General features: G+C 33.3%; 1 protein-coding gene across 23 annotated transcripts in view; it reads right to left on the reverse strand.

Moving 5' to 3' along the window:
• The window catches only part of LOC106881120 (rap guanine nucleotide exchange factor 6), a 453,933-nt gene that overhangs the window by 37,633 nt on the left and 395,160 nt on the right, over positions 1 to 21,140 (reverse strand). For 17 of the 23 annotated variants that reach the window (XM_052966968.1, XM_052966973.1, XM_052966982.1 and 14 more), the window contains 17 exons: positions 18,350 to 18,532; positions 17,562 to 17,669; positions 16,301 to 16,504; positions 15,777 to 15,885; positions 13,753 to 13,996; positions 11,956 to 12,190; positions 11,772 to 11,836; positions 11,043 to 11,150; positions 9,526 to 9,760; positions 9,288 to 9,387; positions 8,269 to 8,396; positions 7,458 to 7,541; positions 6,429 to 6,575; positions 5,300 to 5,431; positions 4,798 to 4,897; positions 2,105 to 2,212; positions 723 to 821 (listed from right to left, as the gene is read on the reverse strand). In XM_052966968.1, coding sequence (XP_052822928.1) covers positions 723 to 821; positions 2,105 to 2,212; positions 4,798 to 4,897; positions 5,300 to 5,431; positions 6,429 to 6,575; positions 7,458 to 7,541; positions 8,269 to 8,396; positions 9,288 to 9,387; positions 9,526 to 9,760; positions 11,043 to 11,150; positions 11,772 to 11,836; positions 11,956 to 12,190; positions 13,753 to 13,996; positions 15,777 to 15,885; positions 16,301 to 16,504; positions 17,562 to 17,669; positions 18,350 to 18,532 — 2,389 coding nt within the window. Of the gene's footprint in view, positions 1 to 722; positions 822 to 1,293; positions 1,320 to 2,104; positions 2,213 to 4,797; positions 4,898 to 5,299; positions 5,432 to 6,428; positions 6,576 to 7,457; positions 7,542 to 8,268; positions 8,397 to 9,287; positions 9,388 to 9,525; positions 9,761 to 11,042; positions 11,151 to 11,771; positions 11,837 to 11,955; positions 12,191 to 13,752; positions 13,997 to 15,776; positions 15,886 to 16,300; positions 16,505 to 17,561; positions 17,670 to 18,349; positions 18,533 to 21,140 lie in introns of those variants that run through there. The other 6 variants (XM_052966986.1, XM_052966985.1, XM_052966976.1 and 3 more) reach the window with 3 other exon arrangements.

Raw genomic sequence — 21,140 nt, forward strand, 5'->3', positions numbered from 1 at the left:
TATATGTGTGTGTACACTTTCTACATCATGCCCTTTATGGATGATTTTATCATATTTATATTTTTTTCAGTTAAAAAAATTTGAGTTTATTTTACTATCCTACATAATTTCCTATATTTTAACAAAGAACATCAGGATTCAAAAGTCAGTCAATAAATATCATAACCAAAAATTTGAGTAAAAGTATACAGAAAGAGAATGAAATTTAGAAGAAGAATGAATGTGTTTAATGAAAGAGGGAGAAACATGTTGCACAATGAGGTTTTAGTTTGTGAGTTCAGGTTGAAGAACAAATACTGTCTGATCATAATTCTCAGAAAGCATGATTCTCAAAACATTGACAAGACAAAATTTCATCCAGAATATTTAACATTTTTTTATTATTTTTATTTAAAATTGAATTTCAAAATTCAATCAAGTTGGATGGTTTAGTGATATAGACAGTGGAAAAAGAACTATCTTGGTTAGTAAGTTAGGAATTCAAAGAGGATGCAAAGACAATATGATGCTTTGAAGAACATCTAGACAACTAACTAACAGGGATTTGTTGAAAATTGCTGATTAAAGAGCAGCATTAAATACTCACCTGGATGGGGGAAAAAAAAACAAACAAATGAAAAACACACTTATTGTTAGATGGAGAAACTGCTCTATAAAGATGCAACCATGAATCTGCAGAATTCAAGGGGAGGTAAGAGAGCAAAGCTGACATTAACACTTACTGCTATCACTTTTTGAATCCTTTATAAAAGGGTAGATTCCAGGAAGAAATTGCAAAGCACTTAGAGACCCAGGGGAACAGCGATGCATGAGATGAGCACCTGGATGGAGGAGTTTTAAAACAACAAAATAATCAGAAGAAAAAACAATCAAAGAAATGGACTACCTGCAGATGTAATATTTAGGAGAGCTGTGAAAACAGACCTACGTCTACATTGAGGTGGTTCTAGAGGATATGAAAATGCTGGAAACAAAACAGAGACCAGTGAAATAGCCTACAGAACAAGATATAGCAGTGAATAATATGTAGTCTAAAGGTGAGACAAAATGAACCAACAGCCAAGGGTGTGTTACACCAATGATATAAAATAAAATTAGGAGAAAGATTGAAATTTGAGATGGGAAAAATTGTGAGAAAAGCTTATTCTATTGATAGAGAGGAAGGAAATTTTGTGAAGGATGAATAGCAAAATTCAACACGTGTGTATGGAAAAAAAATAACACTGACTTAAATGTTGGTAAAAGAGAACTCACTATGAAAAAGGGATTTTTTTCAGTAGGTCAGGAACAGAAACGTAGCAGAATTTCCTAAACAAAACCTAAAGTTAATAATGAAGAAAAAAATATCTATAATGAAGTCTTGGGAGAGAAAATATATTGAACGAAATGGGAGGGAAAAGAGATCACAATAAAGAAGTAATCTGCTCATTAAGATTACTGACCCAAGAAATCTGAAAATTTATTTCCAAAAACAATTTAATTAGTTCTAAGATCCAAGATACAAAAGCATATTACATTTCAAAAAGAAGTGGCATGATAACATGCTTGCCTATATCGATTCTTAATTAAGTTCATTTGGTGACTGTTCTTGTTTCTACGAAAGTAATGGGTGATAAAATTATAGCATAATTCCTTTCTTCATTGAACTTTCTACAAGAAATATTATATCTAAATTGCTAAAGACATATGTAAATACAACTAAAGAAATATTAAATTTAAAGTTTATAATTATGTGTGTGCATATACACACACATTCACACACATAATTATAAACTCTAAATACACATATAAGAAAATTTGTATAGCTAATATAAAGTTAGCATACTGGTACAGTAATACAGTGTCTGAAAGACTGCATTATTGTTGCTGTTCTTTCTTTCAATAACAATGATGACAAACAATATCTGAATATATGAAAGCTAGCAAACAGAAATCTGATATCAAATTATGATAATGCATTTTTTGAATATGCGCAAAGGAATGATTGACAACAATAAAATACATTAAAAAAAAATAAAATATGAAAATGTAAGCAAAAATCATTTTCAGAAGGCAAGCAAGAAAATAAAATTATGTAGAGAAATTTCTAAACTGGACAACATACCAAACTTTGGACCAACAGGATATGAACGTTTTTCATCATTAGCATTTATTGTAACGCCACTGGAGTTAGCAACGTTGAGCGCAGGAGAAGTGTCTCTCCGACGAGTTGCTGAAATAGATAATAAAAATACTGCTTATATTCACAGAAATAACTAGTACGAATTTTATAATTTTCTAGAATTTGGAAGAAGAGTTAAAACTGTAACTAAATGAGAAAATATGTAAGTCATATTTTAAAATTATTTCAAAAATTTGAATAATTGAATTAGGAATAAAAAGGGAAGAAGAAATCTAGATGTACACATAAACTAAGTAATGAAGTCAAATTCATTATGTGCTAGTATTTAAGAAGTATTACTAATACGAAACACTTTTGCACAATATGATGGATCAAATTATTTTGAATCTTCTTTTCTAATAAAGAAACCTTAAAACTTTTCAATTATATGTAATTATTCAATTTAGAAAATGTTCCCTAAACAGAAAAGGGTTTGATGACAGCAAATAATTTTTTTTTTAAATTTATTTGCTACAATCAAACTGTTTTTTGTTATTTATGGAACATTTTCTAAAACTCAAAGTTAATCATTTTTATTAAGTTTCTTGTGTAACTAGATACCTCAAAGCTGGAACTTATAAGGGTGACCCATCCATCAATGAATTTACTAATTTTTCAATTTTACAATAGGAAATATCTGTCCTAAATGTAAGTGACAACACTACAAAGATTTACACCTAGCTAGACTGAGGTAATAAATGGAAGAAAAAAAATGGAGGGAAAAAAAGGTGAGTGACTGCAGTAAAAGCTAATTCGAAAATAAACAAGTACATATGTATGCATGTGTATAGACACAAGCATATATCATGTTATTTATTAAAAATAAATATTTCATTCATCCTTAGTGAAAGAAAGACATTTCTCTATAACCATGTAACTGATAGCCTGCTTGTTAATACTTGAATCAACATAATCGTTCCCAAAATGTTATTTACCATCCATTCACATATTTCATTTCATTTTAGTAAAGACTCCAAAAATTTAGTTGAGACCCTGGCAAAATTAGAAGCACCTCCATATATCATTAGTTATAAAATTTTTTTGATTTACCTCGAACCAACATTTTGTCTATTTAGCATAGTTAAATAGTTGACCAAATCTAAATGTAAACATACACAATGAAAGGAAGGAGAGAGAAAGAGGAAGAAGTGGCTTTCATCATGAATATTTAATATGTCATGATGTCACATCATTCTGAAATAGATTGAAAGCATAGTTCAGAGGATCAAATTAAGTTCACAAAAATGCTTATCTTTCATAACATGTATATTTTGTTTACCCACCTTAGGATGGTTCAAATAGAATGGAAAGTGACAGAGCAAGTATTTTATAGCAGCACACCATTCTTAAACTATTACCATGAAATATAGGCAGAGAAATCCAACAATTTAAAACACTTAGAATTAAAATTATTAGAAATCATGATGAAAAATCTCAAGATAATAGATCTCATTTATTTTTAATATGATAGTATTTGATGGCAGAAAGAAAACCGCTCATGAATAAAGTGAATCACAAATTGTTTATTCAATCTATCTCTGTCTCTCTCCCTCTTTTCTTTCCTTGTAGGTAAGTGGTGAATGAGAATTTCAGTAATGATATACAAACTTATTTTATATTGCAATTTGTGAAAAGCAGCATCATTGGTTCCAAGTTTCTAAACGGTCTATTACTGGTTCACTGTAATTCTGATGGTGCAAGTGCCTAGAGAGCTTTGTTAACTTAGTGGAGCATATTTGAAGAACACTGGTCATCACCAATGTTTGCCAACATATAACAAAAGCTATTAACAAAAACACACACACATACATACATATATATATATGACAGGCTTTCACACAGTTTCTGTCTACTAAATTTCATTCTTAAGGTATTGGTCAATCAGAAGCTACAGTAATGGACATTAGTCCAAAGTGCCATGCAATGAGATCAGACTTGGGACCATGTGATTGCAAAGCTAAATTCTTCACTACACAACCATGCCTAAGCCTACAAGGTAATGATTATATGTCTGACAGCTCAATCAAACCCTTCATATCAGTTTAATTGATAAAGTAAAAATTATTGGAAACTGCATTTCCTTTTGGAATAAGAATTTTAATATATGGCGAATTTTACAAAATAAATCCTCTCAGAAGCATATTTGACTAACAGAAATTCAAACATCTTGGTTTGAAGTGCTACTGTGCATGCAAAGTTACATATAGGCTTTGAAGCATGCAGTGTGAGAGATGAGACTTGGTGAATCAGAGCTATTGTTTGCACCAATGATCCATGAGAAAGTACCACATTTCTATGGCTACAGCTTATGTGCAACACATCTACAGAATCATTAAAAACTATGTACTCACCTGTGTCAGCAACTGCACAAGCTGGCAGTGCTTCTTCCATATAAAAGGGGAAACACTAATATGGATCAGTCCGGGGTGACCCTTTGAGGAATAGGTCAAAATTAATCAAGAGCAGACATATTTATTTTTAATCTTTCCCTGAAGACCAGCAGACTGAAATATGCTGATTGCAGTAGATTAGACAAGTGCTAAAACACCCTGACACGACCCACAGTAATGAGTATGGTACAAAGGGTAAGCAGGAAAAAAGAGTTGGAAACAAGGAGTTTGACAAGAGTCACTTACGAGGAGGTTCACACTGAAGGGACAACTCCTGCAATTTGTCTTCATCAGTTATCACTGGCATTTTATTCAAGTACGACTTAACACGTTTGATCATCTGAGCCTGGAAAATAAGAAAAAGAGAAAATAATCATTTCTTCATCGTCATCAAAAATACATTAAATGTAGAGTACAATAGTTAAAGAACTGAAAATTTTGACTCATGGCAAGTTTCTAAAAGGATTGCAGTTCTAATTAAAAGGGATTTAGAAAAATTTGCCACAAACAATGGTCAAAAAAGATTTAATCCTTCTGGCACCAATTTAACTGAAATCACCCCTAGTTCTATGGAACAAACTAGGTTTTAATGTGATCTAAATTACAACTACTCATCAAAATTTCATGTTATGTTGCAAACACTAGCTTAAAAACAAATTCTTTGCTTTCAAAATTAAAGACAGTGCATTTCAACAGAATTATGCTAATAAAAGGGGTTAACAAGTTCAACAGGAAGAAAAAGACTTACCTCCTCATACATCTTTTTAGCATTCGGCACTGCTGATCCTCTTCTGTTTTTAGTTCTTTTAAGTGTTGCAACACCTGAGATAGTTGAACTGCCATAGACAGTGTGTGCATTCAGACACATATTGCTTACATCCTGGATAATAATAACACCAAATAATAATTGATAAATTGATAACATTAAAAATTCATTTAAATACCAGAGACATGTCAATATCATTAACATATTTGCAATATCATATATTTTGTCAAATAGAATTTAACAGACCTGTAGCATATGGCTTTGCTGTATGGACTGTAACAGACTTTATAGGCTGTAACACCAGTATTCTGTTTAAAGAACATCACATATCACATGGATAAACCTAAGATCAAACAACTGTATACTACAAAAAGAGAAGATGGTAGGAGAGCACTGGGCATCAGAGAACATTTTGTGTCCAGATATTAAAGTTAAGTTTTATTTACAACTGTGTGTGACAGTGGTGGTGTATTGTGTTTGAAATTGAGATTTTATCATGTCAGTCAAATAGTAAGGACCATATTATGTGCATGGCAGGCAAAAAATGTATGCATCATCCACTATGCAATTGATACAACTGAAATGATATATAGAGGTCAATAGGCTCCTTATAAAAATAGATATAAGAACATTCCGGTAAATACTTGTACCATGATTTCTAACAAAGCATGTATTAAGTTTGAAAATAAACATATGTAACTGTCAAAATGTACAAAAAAAGATAGGAAAGCATTGATGTGCCCTTCATGTAAGTGGTTTGTGGCATGGGCACAGGTTACAGGTGTTGAGGGGGCGGGGGGAATATAGCCAATTAAATCAACCCTGGTACTTGATCTTGATTAGTGTAATTTTATTAATTCTTCAAGTACAAAAGGTACAGCTGAACCTTGTAAAAATTGTGCTCAAAATAAAATAATACTGTAAGGTATCAAGCTCAAAGCTTTACCAATTTTTTTTTAATAATAAAAACTATAATAAAAATGAGAAAGAGGCAATGATAATCATCTGTTATGTGACTTAATGTATTCCAAGATTAGAAATCAAAAATGACTAGCTGTTTTGAGAAAAACCAGGACCAAAAAATAACTTTTTGCAAAGATTTCAGACTTACATATCGTGCAGAACACATGTCACATATATGGCGGATTTCTTTAGCAATCATACGCAATTTCTCAAAATTGATTAAGCCATCTACCATAGAATCATTGCCAAAGTGAATAAATGTCAGATCTTTCTTGATAACGGGGAAGAAAGGCAACTGAAAGAGAAGAATAAAGAATATAAGTAACTACAAACATATATATATCCTTATTTCATATATATATATATATATATATATATATATATACTAGAAATAAGGATAAACAAGTTTATATTGTAATTCCTATGTGCATTTCACCATTATGGTTGTTTGGAACCTTGCAATAGATGTTCCAAGTACATTTAGATGCTCAGCCACAATGGATTCATCAGGGAACACTTTGTTGCATTAAGTTACATTTATATGCATATAAGTGAAATCATAGTCATGGCTGATGTTGGTGTCACGTAACTGACACCCATGCTAGTGGCACATAAAGAGCATTGGGCATTGGGCCTCACAGAGGCAAAGTGGTTGAGTTCCTTTCAAGTGTTGGATCTTACGGAGGCAAAGTGGCCTAGTTCCTTTCGAGTGTTGGGCTTCACAGAGGCAAAGTAGCCGAGTTCCTTTCAAGTGTTGGGCCTCACGGAGGCAAAACGGCTGAGTTCCTTTCCAGTGTTGGGCTTCACAGAGACAAAGTGGCTAAGTTCCTTTCGAGCGTTGGGCCTCACAGAGATATACTGGCTGAGTTACAAAAGCACATATCAAATTAAAGAATTTGCTTTGGCACAAAATTCTAGCCTCAACTAATTACTATAGTTTCTCAGTTTGTAAAAGACCACACAAACACACACATATATATCATCTTTATATAGCCTTTCTATGCTTGATTGGGAGCTTTTGAGGCAGTCTTTTATGGTTAAATGTGCTTACAAATGTTAGTGCTTTTAGTTGCAGTTTGCAACATGCAAGAACTGCATGATGAAATAAACATTAAGAAAATAGAAAGCATAAAAATAAAATCAATATTGGGACTTCAATATTCAACAATTTACTCACCATTGGGGGTTGTGTATTTTCAGGACTAATCAAGGTTCTGTACTTGGCCATATTACGTGAAGGATTCATTAACTCTTGAAGATCCTGCAATGTTTAAACATCAGATTTATTTAACTTTATTCACTCATCTATGTTGGTTGTGGCAGTATTTGCAGCCATCTAATTAGCTACTTGACCAGAGAATGAAATCGTGAATAAGGCAACTCCTTATCAATGTTCAGTCAGAATACTTGGCAGTTAGTGGTTGAGATGAAAACTTGAGCAGGAAGGATTCCAATAAAAATGCATGTATGAAGAGGAAGGATTGGTAAAAGAGTTTAGATGAAGAATAGAGTACAGTAAGAGCAATTGGAGATATTGGTGCAACAACTGTGTTTAGATGAAGGTGGGGTAGCAAGGAAAGTGGGAGTATACAGACTGTCGGTAGATTAGTGGTTCTGGAGTAATGGTGCTAAACCAGTGTCCATAGGACTCTTGTGGGACTGTACAAGATTTTGTTGTTAAAAAATTATGCACAATAAACTGGTTATACTTCTACAAACACAAAATATTTTAAGGGTCCTAGCAGACTTATGCTTATCCAGCTCCCTAGTCTATGACACTCAGTCTCTCACCAGTAATACAGTCACATTAGATACAAAGCAATTTTAAAAGGATTTTATATTTTTTTATTTAAAAAAAAAAATCATGTCTTATACACTGGCAAATATGGTAATTTAGTTTCTAAAAAGAAAAAAAGAACTGAAATCTAATATAACCATATTGATTTTGCAAGAAAATTATCTTGGGTTAAATATCTCCACTTTCTTACCTGAAACATCTTCTGATATTTATTGGGTAGTTTATCCCATGTGTTCCTAAGTCTTGATACTGCACCATGTCCAAGACCCCCAATGATGGCATACATAGAATTGAAGTTTTTACAATCTTTGCAATGTTCTGGAAAAGAGAAAAATGTAATTAACAGAGACAAACTAGAAATATAGATTGAATTTCTAAAATAATTAGAAATGGTAATTACTTGCAAAAAAATAGGACATTTAATTTAGCAAATAATCAATGAGTCTATAATAGTTAGATGACACTAAGATTTTAAAATATTAGATGCAATCATCCAGCAGTCTGTCTTGTGAATGTAATTACAGATTTGAAAATTGTGTAATTCTGAAAATGTGTACATTGTCAGATCTGTTTACATAGGATTCAATGTACATTTATGAAAGTGAAACTATAAGTTTGAAAATAACTGTAAATGTATATCTGCTTATATGAATGTGTGTATGTGTGTGTGCATGTTTTACTGTTTGAATGATAAGGTGTAATACAAATAAATAGAAATTTTAATCTCTTGTTACTGGTTATGATTGTCATAACCACTACCACCACAAATTGTGATGCTGACATTACAATCTTCAGCTGAAATATGATTAAGCATTTGTAAATAAGATAAAGACACAGACAAACAGCTGAGTGAGAGAGAGAGAGAGAGAGAGAGAGAGAGAGAGAGAATGAAAAGAAAATGAAAAAGAATGAAGAGAGAGAAGAAATAATTCTAATTTTGGCACAAGGCCAGCAATTTTGAGAGGAGGGATGGGAACAAATCGATTACATCAACTCCCAGTATTTGACTGGTATTTTATAGGCTCTGAAAAGATGAAAGAGCCAAGTTGAACTTGGTGCGATTTGAATTCAGTGGATAAAGAACCAGGAGAAATGCTACGATGTATTTTGTCTGATGTGTTAACGATTCTACCAGCATCAATAACAAAAGAGAGACAAGAAGAGAGCAATATAAATTTTCTGCATTCATGATAAATTTAGAAAACTTACTCGCTATTTTGATGAAATGCTTTAATATTTTCATTCGTTTAACAGGATTGGTTTCACTGCAGACTTCCGATACCACCCAAAACATTTCCCGGTTTGCAAGCTGAAGAAAAGCGAAACAAAATATTAGCTATGTTTTTTCGCTTTATTTTTGAACTCAGAATGTAAAGTAGACATTAAACAATGATGAAGTTAATGCATCTTCAATACTTTAAAATGAAATATCATGTAAGACACTTACTTCTTCAAATCTTCTAATGTTATGACAGCCAAATTTAGAATTTATTTTAAAGATATCATCAATGTATTCTGTTGGTTCAATCTCACGGAACACTTCAAAGTCAGACAGGGTCAATTGAGAAGCAAGTTCCATGGTATTTAGCTGTAACAGGCTAATCTGAGATTCTTTGATTAATTCGCCCATCATTTCTTCAGGTACCAAAGTACCTGTACTTATGTTGTCTTTCAAGTAATATCTAGAAAACAAAAGAATGACAAAATGGAAATCATCAGTAGAAGTACTATTGATTAGTTGACATGGCTAGCACCTTGCACATGGTATTGTTTTGAAGAACCTACAAGATTCAACTGTAATTTAGAAGGTAAAGAGATAGTACAAGATGGTTATTTACCACAAATATGACACAAGCAGATGAAAAGATGAAGACTACAGTAACATGATGGTGCTAAATAATAATTGTTTCAATACAAGCATAAGACCAAAAATTTGGTAGTGGGAGTTAGTCAATACCACTGAACCCAGTACTTTAAGTGGTATTTTATATTATCAACTTCCAAAAGGATGAAAGGCAAAGTTGACCCCAATGGAATTCGAACTCGCAATGTAGAGAGCTGGAACAAATACTGCAAAACATCTCTTTTCCAATGTTTTAATGATTCCAGCAATCCACTACCCTAATATTAATAATAATAATAATATTGGTTTCAAACTTCGACACAGGACCAGCAGTTTTTGAGGGGAGGGGGAAGTTGATTATATCAACCACAGTAGTTGACTGGTACTTATTTTATTGACCCTAAAATTATCAAAGGCAAAGTTGACCTTGGTGAAATTTGAACTCAGAAAGTAAAGCCAGAAGAAATGTTGCTAAGCATTTTGTCCAGCCTGTTAATGATTCTACTAGCTAACCACCTCAATAACAATAATAATGGCTTCAAATTTTTGCCACAAGGGCAGCCATTTTGGGGGAGGGGATGAGTCAATTACATCAACCCCAGTGTTCAACTCGTACTTATTTTATCAACCCTGAAAGGATGAAAGGCAAAGTCAACCTCAGCGGAATTTGAACTCAAAACATAGCAATGGGCGAAATACCACTAAGCATTTTGCCCAGCATGCTAAAGATCCTTCCAGCTCTCCGCCTTAATGATAATCCTTTCTTCTATATGCACAAGGCCTGGAATTTGGAAGGGAGGGGATCAGCTGATTACATCAATCCCAGTACTCAACTGGTACTTATTTTTTCGACCCCCGAAACAGCCTCAGCAGAATTTGAACTCAGAACATAGCAATGGGCGAAATATTGCTGAGCTTTCTATCCAGCAATGCTAACAATTCTGTCAGCTCACCACCACCACCAACTTTTTTTTTCTTCTTAATAATAATAATAATAATAATAATAATAATAATTGTTTAACAACATATATAGTAAGGTAAATTATTGTTCTATTTCCTTAAGTTACAGATACACTAAAATGCTAACTAAGAAAATATTACAGGCGTTTAAAATTATTTACCTGCTGTTAAGTCCAAGTTTTTCATGGAGATTTTGTAATTGTTCTGGTAACCTCTTCTGTTTAGTTAACCCTTCAGGAGTTACTGTTACTTCACACAAGCAATAATTTCTGTATAAAACAAAGGAGAACATATTTATATTTGAATTCACAATTTATGATGTGTCCATAATAAACTGTTCAACAATTCAAACAGTTTTTAATCAAAGAGGGGAAAATATGCATATAATAAATCACTTATAATTGGTCTTGATTATATCATATATATATCCATTTAGTGTTAAAAGTTACCAAAAAAAACGTACATATACCATTGAGATTAATGATATATTTTATCTGTTGCTACTCTGTGTTTTACTTGTGGGTACAGAAGATCTTCAAACAAGTTATGATTGAGTCATAACTTGCCTGACAATCCTGTGTACCTCCCTATTTTATCCACACACACTTGGCAAGTCCTTCTTTAGAACTACATACCTCTGGAGTTTACTCCCTATCCATAGGTTAGTCTAAATATTAATATAATTCAATTTAATTACTACTTAGATGAACAAGGTTCATGTAAGTAGTAATTAAATTGAATTATATTAATATTTTTTACACCAAAGACTTTAAAAAACACACACACACACACACACACACACACAAATGTTACTATTGAAGTTACCAAAACCAAACAAACTTGTTTTACTTTAGTTAGTTGGAAAAAAGAAAAAGAAAACAAAAACTCACCGACTTGGGTCAGTAATCCCAAACTCTTGCAATGCCAGCATCACAACAGTTCTTGAATCAGTTTCCTGTAGATCGTTAAATAAATGAATTTAATTAATCATTTTTTTTTTATAATTGAAATTAATAAAAAGGTCATTTTTAAATAAAAAAATTATTCTAAATATGAATCAAGAGTGAAACTTACCCGGTAAACTGTAAGATATTTGAAGGATTGATCCGAGCGATAGATTTTAAGGACATGGTCCGGAAAGTCTGTCTTTGGATCATCTGTTAAACCAGAAACTGATAAATCAGGGTTGCTGATAGACAGATGGCTAGACATTCCAGCAGTTGATGATGACGTAGAAGATGACGTGGAAGACTTGCGAGAAGGTTTTGTATATAAGCTTTCATCTGAATGGTTCATACTGTTATCACTGCTGAAAGAAAAGCAATGAGATCAAAATCAGTCATCAACTGAATATCAATTTCCAAATTTGTATATATGAGCTGTGTATTTCATTCACTTTAAAATAACTGAAAGACTTTGAAGTCAGGGAAGAGAAATGAGTGAAATATAAAACGTTTAACCCTTTAGCATTCATTACTCTGTCAAATGTAATGCCTTTTATTCACATTGTTTTGAATTAAACATGCATCATTTCATAGCTTCAAGATTCCAATGAAGTGGTTGTTCAATTTAAGAACAACAAACATGAAACAAAGAATATTTTGGCCACATATGGCTGGTTTAAATGTTAAAGGGTTAATTTGTAATATTTATTTAAATGGATGGGTGCCAAACATGTTTTTCAATAAGAGTAAACCATGTACAGGCAGATATGCTTGTAGTAACATAATACAAATAAATGTATAAGGGTCAGGGATTGTTGACAGTGAGGTATACGTTATTGGGAAGCTGTTATCAAAATTAGACTGAATACTATGAATTCTTGAACTTCGGAGATAAAGAGATACAAAAAAGAGAGATCGTTGCCAGTGCCCCTGGACTGGCTCTTGTCCGGGTGGCACATGGGATGCACCATTTTGAGCATGGTCGTTGCCAGTACCGCCTGACTGGCCTTCATAGGATTTTCGAGCGAGATCGTTGCCAGTGCCCCTGGACTGGCTCTTGTGCGGGTGGCACATAAAAGACACCATTTTGAGCGTGGCCGTTGCCAGTACTGCCTGACTGGCCCTCGTGCAGGTGACACGTAAAAGCACCCACTACACTCTCTGAGTGGTTGGCGTTAGGAAGGGCATCCAGCTGTAGAAACTCTGCCAAATTAGATTGGAGCCTGGTGTTGCCATCCGGTTTCACCAGTCCTCAGTCAGATCGTCCAACCCATGCTAGCATGGAAAGCGGACATTAAACGAACGATAAACAATGATACTGTGGAGATACTGTATTGTAGATCTATTCAACCCCATGCCAGAAAGAAAGAGGATTTTAAAATTTAACTGCACACAATTTAAAATCACAATTTGTTGACACATTTCAACAATTTTCTTTATACGGAGGTGAAATAATTAAGTTACCTATATATAATTAAATGGTGAATAATTCTTTAAATTTTCAGCTTTTTTTAAAAATATTTTATAAGAAAATAAATTATCTTACTTATTCTCAATTATCTCGTAACAATTTCTAATTAAAGTGGTGCAGCCGAGGTATACACTATTCTTTATTAATCGAAACAAGTTTGTAGAGCAGTTTTACCCTGTATATTGTATATATGTTTTATCCTGTATATATGCTAGACTTCTAATAGAGATGTCCTAAAACTTATTAATATCGCTACACCTGAGGAATTTGGAGCTTAGTTAATTCCATCTTCTCTGTATACATTTTTTCATCATGTGGTTTGTAGTGAACTGGTTTTTCAGTCACATTTCACCTTTCATACCAAATGATTTTACTTCAAAGACAAAGATGTGCATACATATAAGATGAGGATTCTTAAAGATAATATTTCTCACAAAGATAAAGTGCTACACAAACCTGTTCAGCTTTGGGATGAAATTCATTTTCATCAAAGCCTTCCGGATCTTCGGCTTATAAGTCATTGTCATAAAACCTCTTTCTTTCTTGTCATTTTTCTTCTCTTTTACAGAAGAAATGGCTGGAGCCAAAGATGCTTCTAAATCAGGTGCTGAAAGCCTCTGTTTGTGATCTGTATACAATTTAATTGGTTCATCTTTCATGCCACTGGATCGTTTCTTTTCAGTTAGAAGTTCTCTAAATTCTGAAACGTAAACAAACATATATAATTTGGATGAACGGAACAGAACTGCATGTCACATCATCCTCATTCACTCTGACTCTCTCAACCTCCACTTGGCCAAAGTATAAGGGATTGCATTGGATTATTCTCATCTCTCTATCAGACTCTCACATCCTTAGGACATGTATAAGAGATTGCATCACACTTTCTATACCCATTACACTAACTTTGCGCTTTCTGTACTGCCAGTGATAGCTCATTCGCCTCCAGGCCATTTCTTTTGCCATGCATCAGTCATCACCTACCCTTATCTTCGTCCACCTCTGCTTTTATCAATCACTCTCATCATCCTTCTCAATTCCTTCCTAAATAATCCTGCCTATTCCATTATACTCGTGCTCCTTTCACCCACCCATTCGGGTCTATCTGCTGCCATCACTCTCTTTCCTATTCCTCTCCTCAGTCACTGTGCAAATGTATTTGCTTGGGATACAAAGTAATTTCTACACCTACACTCTTGCAATTTCTGTCCATTTTACTGTTATTGCTCTCCCTCTGTCCTTTTCTCCTTCCTGGTTTACAGGTCTTAAATATACTTAGTCCCTCTATATTTTCTGAATAAAAGGGCCCTAACTTCTGTAAAGTGCCATAAAATAAAACGCAACATCCTCTCTAGAGTGATTGGTGAGCTATTCAACTTCTAGTGCTAGTGTCCCCCAAAATGCACCCAGTACACAGGGTAGAGTGTTTGGCAAATGAGTAGAGATAACTTAGGGTTGTGAGGTCACTTTATGCCTGTTTTGCTGAGAACTTATCAACCGTTTTAGTGTTGATTCTATGAGAATGGACACAATATATACTGTACAATGGGCTAATACGAAATTATTCAAGCTGTGATGACTCATCCAACACATGCTAGCATGGAAAGTGGATGTAAAATGATGATCATGTAAAGCATTATACAAATGTTCGTCCATATTTAGTTAACCAAAAATAAAACAACTCCTCTTCTCATCGTTTCAAATACAAATAAACACAATCATCCAGCAATTAGCCAGGCAGTTCAATTTGTTATTCTTTAGCAGGTTGTAAAGGAACAAAGACAAGGAGTCCACATCTTACATCAGCCATCACAACAAAACTAAATCTCTCCATTAACATTTTTCTACTTTGCAAAGCAAACATAAAACAACATTTCTCCCATCACATTGTTACAGGATATATTGTGATAATAGTCAGGAAAATTAACATTTAAACCAAGATATTTACAATAGTAATGATGATAATATATGTAAACAAATTGTCAATTTTTTGCTATTTTCTTCATGATAGAAAACATTTTACGAATTATTGAAGAAAAGAACATACTGTTAGGGAAAATATGATCTTAACACAAGATATACCCTAAGTAAAATGCAAAATATATTTTAACCCTTTAGCATTCAGATTACTCTGTCACATATAATGCTCATTTAATAAGATTATTTTGAATTAATCATGAATTATCTCATAGCTTTGAGATTTTGATGGTGTGATGGTCTATTTTTAGGATGACATTGTAAGGTAGACGTGAAAGGCTTGATCAGGCCAGTTTCAACAATAAAACAGGTTGATTATTTTGGCCAGATATGGCTGATTTAAATGCTAAAGGGTTAAACTACACTAAAAACAAATGGCACATGAATAAAGAGGAGATAGGTTGTTGTTTAAGATTTAATATAGTAGAAATAATTTTAATATTTAGTGATATTAACTATGCAGCCAAAATAATGATAGAAATGGAAACTAAAACAAGGCTTACCCAAAAGATTTGACTTTACAGTGATAGATAAATGAGTGGCCCCTTTTAATATTTCAAGTGCTTTACTGTGAGGTACATTAATAAAGTTGACACCATTTACTTCTAAAATCTGAAACGAAAAGTAAACAAACAAAACAGTATTACCAAGTTGTAAATCCTCATCATCAGAAATATTTCATTTATAACCAAAATATTTCATTCAGAGAGAATTTGAAAGATGGAAACTGTGTAGAATCCCAGTGTACGTGTGTGTGTGTAAGCATGTAAATGTCTCTGTGTCTGTTCGTGTCCCCACCACCACCACTTAACAGCCGGTATTGGTTTAATTATGTCACTGTAACTTAATGCTTTGACAAGAAAGCCCTGCAGAAGAAGCATCAGACTTAAAAAATAATACTGAGATCAGTTTGGTCAATGAAAAACCTTTCCAGGCAGTGTCCCAACTTGACCACGGTAACAAATAAAAGATAAAGGGCATCAAATTTAAAAAGTAAGGGGTACATAGACAAATAATACTATCATACCTGGTCCCCTCTTTTCAGACCAGCATCGTAGGCTTTTGATCCTTTCTCAACCTGTGTTACAAAGATTCCAGCACCTCTTTCTAGTCCACCAATAATGAGAAAATTTAAAATCTCTTCTCTAGTTGCTCGCGTTAGAGTTACTGTTCTTGGGTGTGCTTTGCTGGAACATGCCAACTCCAAAAGATGCAGTTGACTATTCATTTTCTGAAAGGTATAAAAGTAAAGATATTACACAATCATCAAAAATTATCAAAAGTGCTTAACCCTTTCGTTACTGTATTTATTTTGAGATGCTCTGTGTTTCTTTCAATTATTTTAAATATAACAAAGAATTTAGTAAAATAATTTGATTATCATTAAGCTAGTGTTAGGAACATAAATTGCAACTAAGGCTTAGTGGTATATTTTAATGCAAAACTTATGAAATCAAGACATTTGTACTATGAAGCCAGAGCCAGTTTTGGCCGGGTTGGTAACGAAAGGGTTAAGGCAAATTTAATTTCAATTAAGGTAATCCTTTTGGCTTATATTTTTATAATCCTTCTAGGTACTGAATAGATACCTATTCAAAGTTACCAATCAATTATCTTCAATCATAGCTCTATTGCACCAGCAAAGATCTGGATCAAACACAGAACAATATCAGGTTATATTGTGAAAAACCAGACCTGAATGAGCAAGTATATCTATAATCAAAAGCGTTCCTCTTATGACCATTCTGTCTTATTTATCCTTCAAACATCGTAACTATGCTATTTTGTGTGTTCTTTCTTTCTGAAGACCAAGTTGAGGGAGATTTGATTGCTATTTTTAGAAAATGCATAATGGCTTGCTTGTTGGCCTGAGCTACAGCTGTGTGGTCAAAACATTTGTTTCTAGTAGATGTACAAGGCTGGAAATTTGGAAGAGAGAGTTGGATTCATGCACTTGGATGGATGCAAGGCAAAACTGATCTTGGTGAGATTTGAACTCAAAATATAAAGAATCAGAAAATTGTTGCAAGGCATTTTATCCAATGTTCTAACAATTCTGCCAATCTTCTCCAGTACATGACAGTAATATTCATAATGATTACTCTGTATAGATTTTCTAAACTCTCTTAAAAATAAATTGACGTAAAGAGGATATCAATCAAGATATGTAAGTGAATTGAATTTTACCATTTTTGAAGGATGTTTAAATATCGATAAAACTTTTAGTGCTATTGAGATTAATTGAAGAAATACACTTTCTTTTGTTTATGAAAGTGAATGAAATTTACCTCTTGGACCAATAAATTTTCAAATTGCTCCAAAAATTCACACATAACTGCATCCATTTCAAAATCATTGAAATGATTGTTCACCCACAATAACACCACTCTGGCAACCTGGAAAAGTGAAGAGACAAGATGGGTTATTAATGAAATACAATGAGTAATGTTTCTTAAATATATTTTTAACAAAATCATAATTTATTTAGTAAAATTCAGAACAATCTTTGAAGTATGTTTTAGTAACAAGCATTATACATTATTATGGTTAATGTTGTAAAAGTATGAGATCACGTGATCACATCATGTGACCAACCAGGCTATCAGATGTTGCTACACATCGCTAAACAATGCACTTTTGCATTGTTTCAGCCTGCAAATGATGCCACCCCACTGGCTAAGTGAGTGGGCCCACCTTTCCTCCTGATCGAAAGACGGATTGGAGCAATGTGAAATGAAGTATTTTGCTCAAGAACACAACGTGCCACCCAGTCAGGGAATCGAACCCACGATCTAGTGAATGTGAGTGCAACAGCCTAACCACTATGTATATGTTAAAAAGACTGAATAAAAACAAGTATTAATATTAGCTAACTCTGAAGGCAGTGAGCTGGCAGAATTGTTACTGTGCCAGGAAATTTTCGATTTGACCTGACAATATTTTGTAGAAAACTCAAACAAACCGTTTTAAAAACACTAGTATACAGTATTTGGTTATTGTTCATTTGAGTGTTTTAACTTATAAGGATTAAAACATAGAGACACAGTAGATTTAAAATATATAAACAAGAAATAACCTTCATCTTGAGATTGGATTTTCCAAGTTCATTATTGTTGAACCAAGACAATAACTTATTGGCCAGAAATGTTGGACTACTGAGGAATGTACGATATGTTAAAAGGAAGTCTTCAACGTAGGTAGGGTCGACTGAAGAATTTTCCTCCTCGATTAAATGTTGCATCAGACGTTCAGAAGTCCCCTGAAGTAGAAAATAAAACAACAAGATTAGAGTTTAAACAGGTTACTTTTTTAAAATTGAATACAAAGAATAAAGGAAGCTAGTTACAGATGTTAAAACAAAAAAAGTGTTTTATTTTTTTTTAACATTTGTATATGTAATGCAATGGCCAATTGAATGGCACTGAACTATTGGCCCATGTTGGTCAGAGCTGTTGATCAGAACTCCAGATTCTAAGTACTTGATAGCAGTGTGACCCCTATTCTTCCTACTTGAGGCTACCAAGCTAAAAATTTACAGCAGTCTGCTAAAAGAGTTAATTTGTGACAAGCAATCAGGAAAACTGAGTGCATAATTAATCCTTATCTGAATATCTTTCGTATCTTTAATCTTTGAACAATCATAATCATCGGGAAGAGGAGAGAAATTTAAGCCAGCAGTACGTGACTGATTAAAATGAAATGATAATAAAGAGATAGGCTTCAGTTATTGATATCATCATCATCCTTAATGTCATTAAATTCTGAATGGAGATAAACTAAAACTATTATTTCAATGTAGATTTTTTTGAGCACAAACAAACAGTCATTAGTTTATTTCATTTAACATCTCTTTTCCCATGCTAGCAAGCTTAAAGAGACGTGAAGATGGGGGAGGGGGCTTAGGCAGGATTTTTATAGACATATGTTCTTGTCACCAACCCTTACCTGTTTTTTTCAAGTAAAGCTCCTTTTTTTTCTTTTTTATTCTAGAGGAATTCTAAAGTACAGAGACAGCAGACAATGTGTTGGCAAGAAATATCAACAAATGTCACAGGTTGAAACTCAGCCACTAACCAGGATTCCACCATTTGTAACTGTAGCTCAATGTAGTTTATAAATGTCCACACAAACATATGCATGCATGCACATTCCTATCATATTGCAACTTCTCACACAACCACCCTTTCATAACAATAAATCTGTTCTGCCCTGCATACTTTAACATCTCACCACACCTCGAACATTCTTTTGCTCTGTGAATTACGAAGCAACCTCACTAGTGCTGGTGGTACCTAACACACCCAGTAAAATAGTTGGCGAATCAAGCAGATACAATGCAGGGCTTGAGAGGACTCTTTAAAATTGCTGAGGACATGACAACCTCTCTAGTGCTAGTGCTACAAAAAATTGCACCCCAAATGCTTTATAAGGTGGCTGGTGACAGGAAGGGCATCCAGCCATAGAAACTAAGCCACAACTGAGATACTGGAGGAAGATATGGTTCTCTGATCTGTGAGAGCCTGTTGAACTGCACAATCCATGCCGGCATGGGAAATGAATGTAAGATGATGATGATGATATGGAGTGTTTCTTTGAAACAAATGAAACAAATACCCCCAAGGAAAAATTTCAAGGTACACAAGTAGAGAATAAAGCACCAGCAGTTGAACAACTACTATAACTAAAAAGATGGGTTAAGTTTAACACCTAGTACAGTCAAATAATCGTTAGAGAACTCTTTCTTTAACACTTTTATGCTAGATTATAGGCTAAAATAGATTATTATTCAATTATTAAATATTACACACACACAACCAATTCTATGTTCTAAAATTATATCAGAACAGTCAGCAAAGCTAAATCTTTACCAACAAGCTATAATTATCACTAAATCAATTCTCTATTCGCCCTTTTATTTTTTGCTTGGATTCAACTGATTGGAGGTCATGATGACCTCTCTTATATTCATTATTTTGTCTTGATTTTAGTAGGGGTTTTTTTTTCTTCTTTTTATATTTGTATTTATAAATCTTAACTTTTTAGATCTGTACTTCTAATATTGCAAGATTAGAAAACATAGTGAAAAAAAAAAAAAAGTTAAAATAAAAATATTTATAGATCGATAATAAAAATACAATACTTAAAATTTAGTTTCTGAATTTTTGGAACTTACAAAAGATGGTGGAGGTTAAACAAGAAACTAAATTCACATTTCTAATTCAATGAATCCTTATCGTTTTTTCTTTAAAGTAGTTTGAAGAAGATTAAGAGATTAACATTAGGAACATGCTTTTTATCTTAAAATTTATTTCAATTTTATGGCATTTCCAAATAATATTCTTCTATCCCAGATATCTTTTTCCAACACAAATACAGTTCTTGTTATGTAACAGTAATCCATGTTCAGAAGCCAGTAATAAAAACAAAAAGCTAAAGTAGTATGCCCTTACATAATAATATAACAGTCAAACATACCCAACATAAGGAATAATATGAGCAGGATGAGGAAATTAGATCCAACAACCTCATATACAAATTTATCTGACAAGCCTATATATACACATAGACTTGTCAGATAAATTAGTGTGTCTGTTTATATAAATGTGTGTGTGAGTGCATGCACGCACAAACAAACAACACCAGATTGACTCAGTAAATGCAATTAGCTTTAAAATTGCACTTATCAAAACATTGTATTTAACTTTCTCGTGTGGAAAATGATAGATGGCAGCTATCACTGAATTCCTTATCACAGAAGCAGCACAAAATTACAGTAACTACAAAGTTTGTTTTATCATTTAACATGCACTACTAATAGAACAATATAAACCATCCATTGTCCATAACAGACAGAAAGACGGGGGGGG

Source organism: Octopus bimaculoides, chromosome 4, assembly GCF_001194135.2.
Source record: "Octopus bimaculoides isolate UCB-OBI-ISO-001 chromosome 4, ASM119413v2, whole genome shotgun sequence".
Taxonomy (NCBI): Eukaryota; Metazoa; Mollusca; class Cephalopoda; order Octopoda; family Octopodidae; genus Octopus; species Octopus bimaculoides.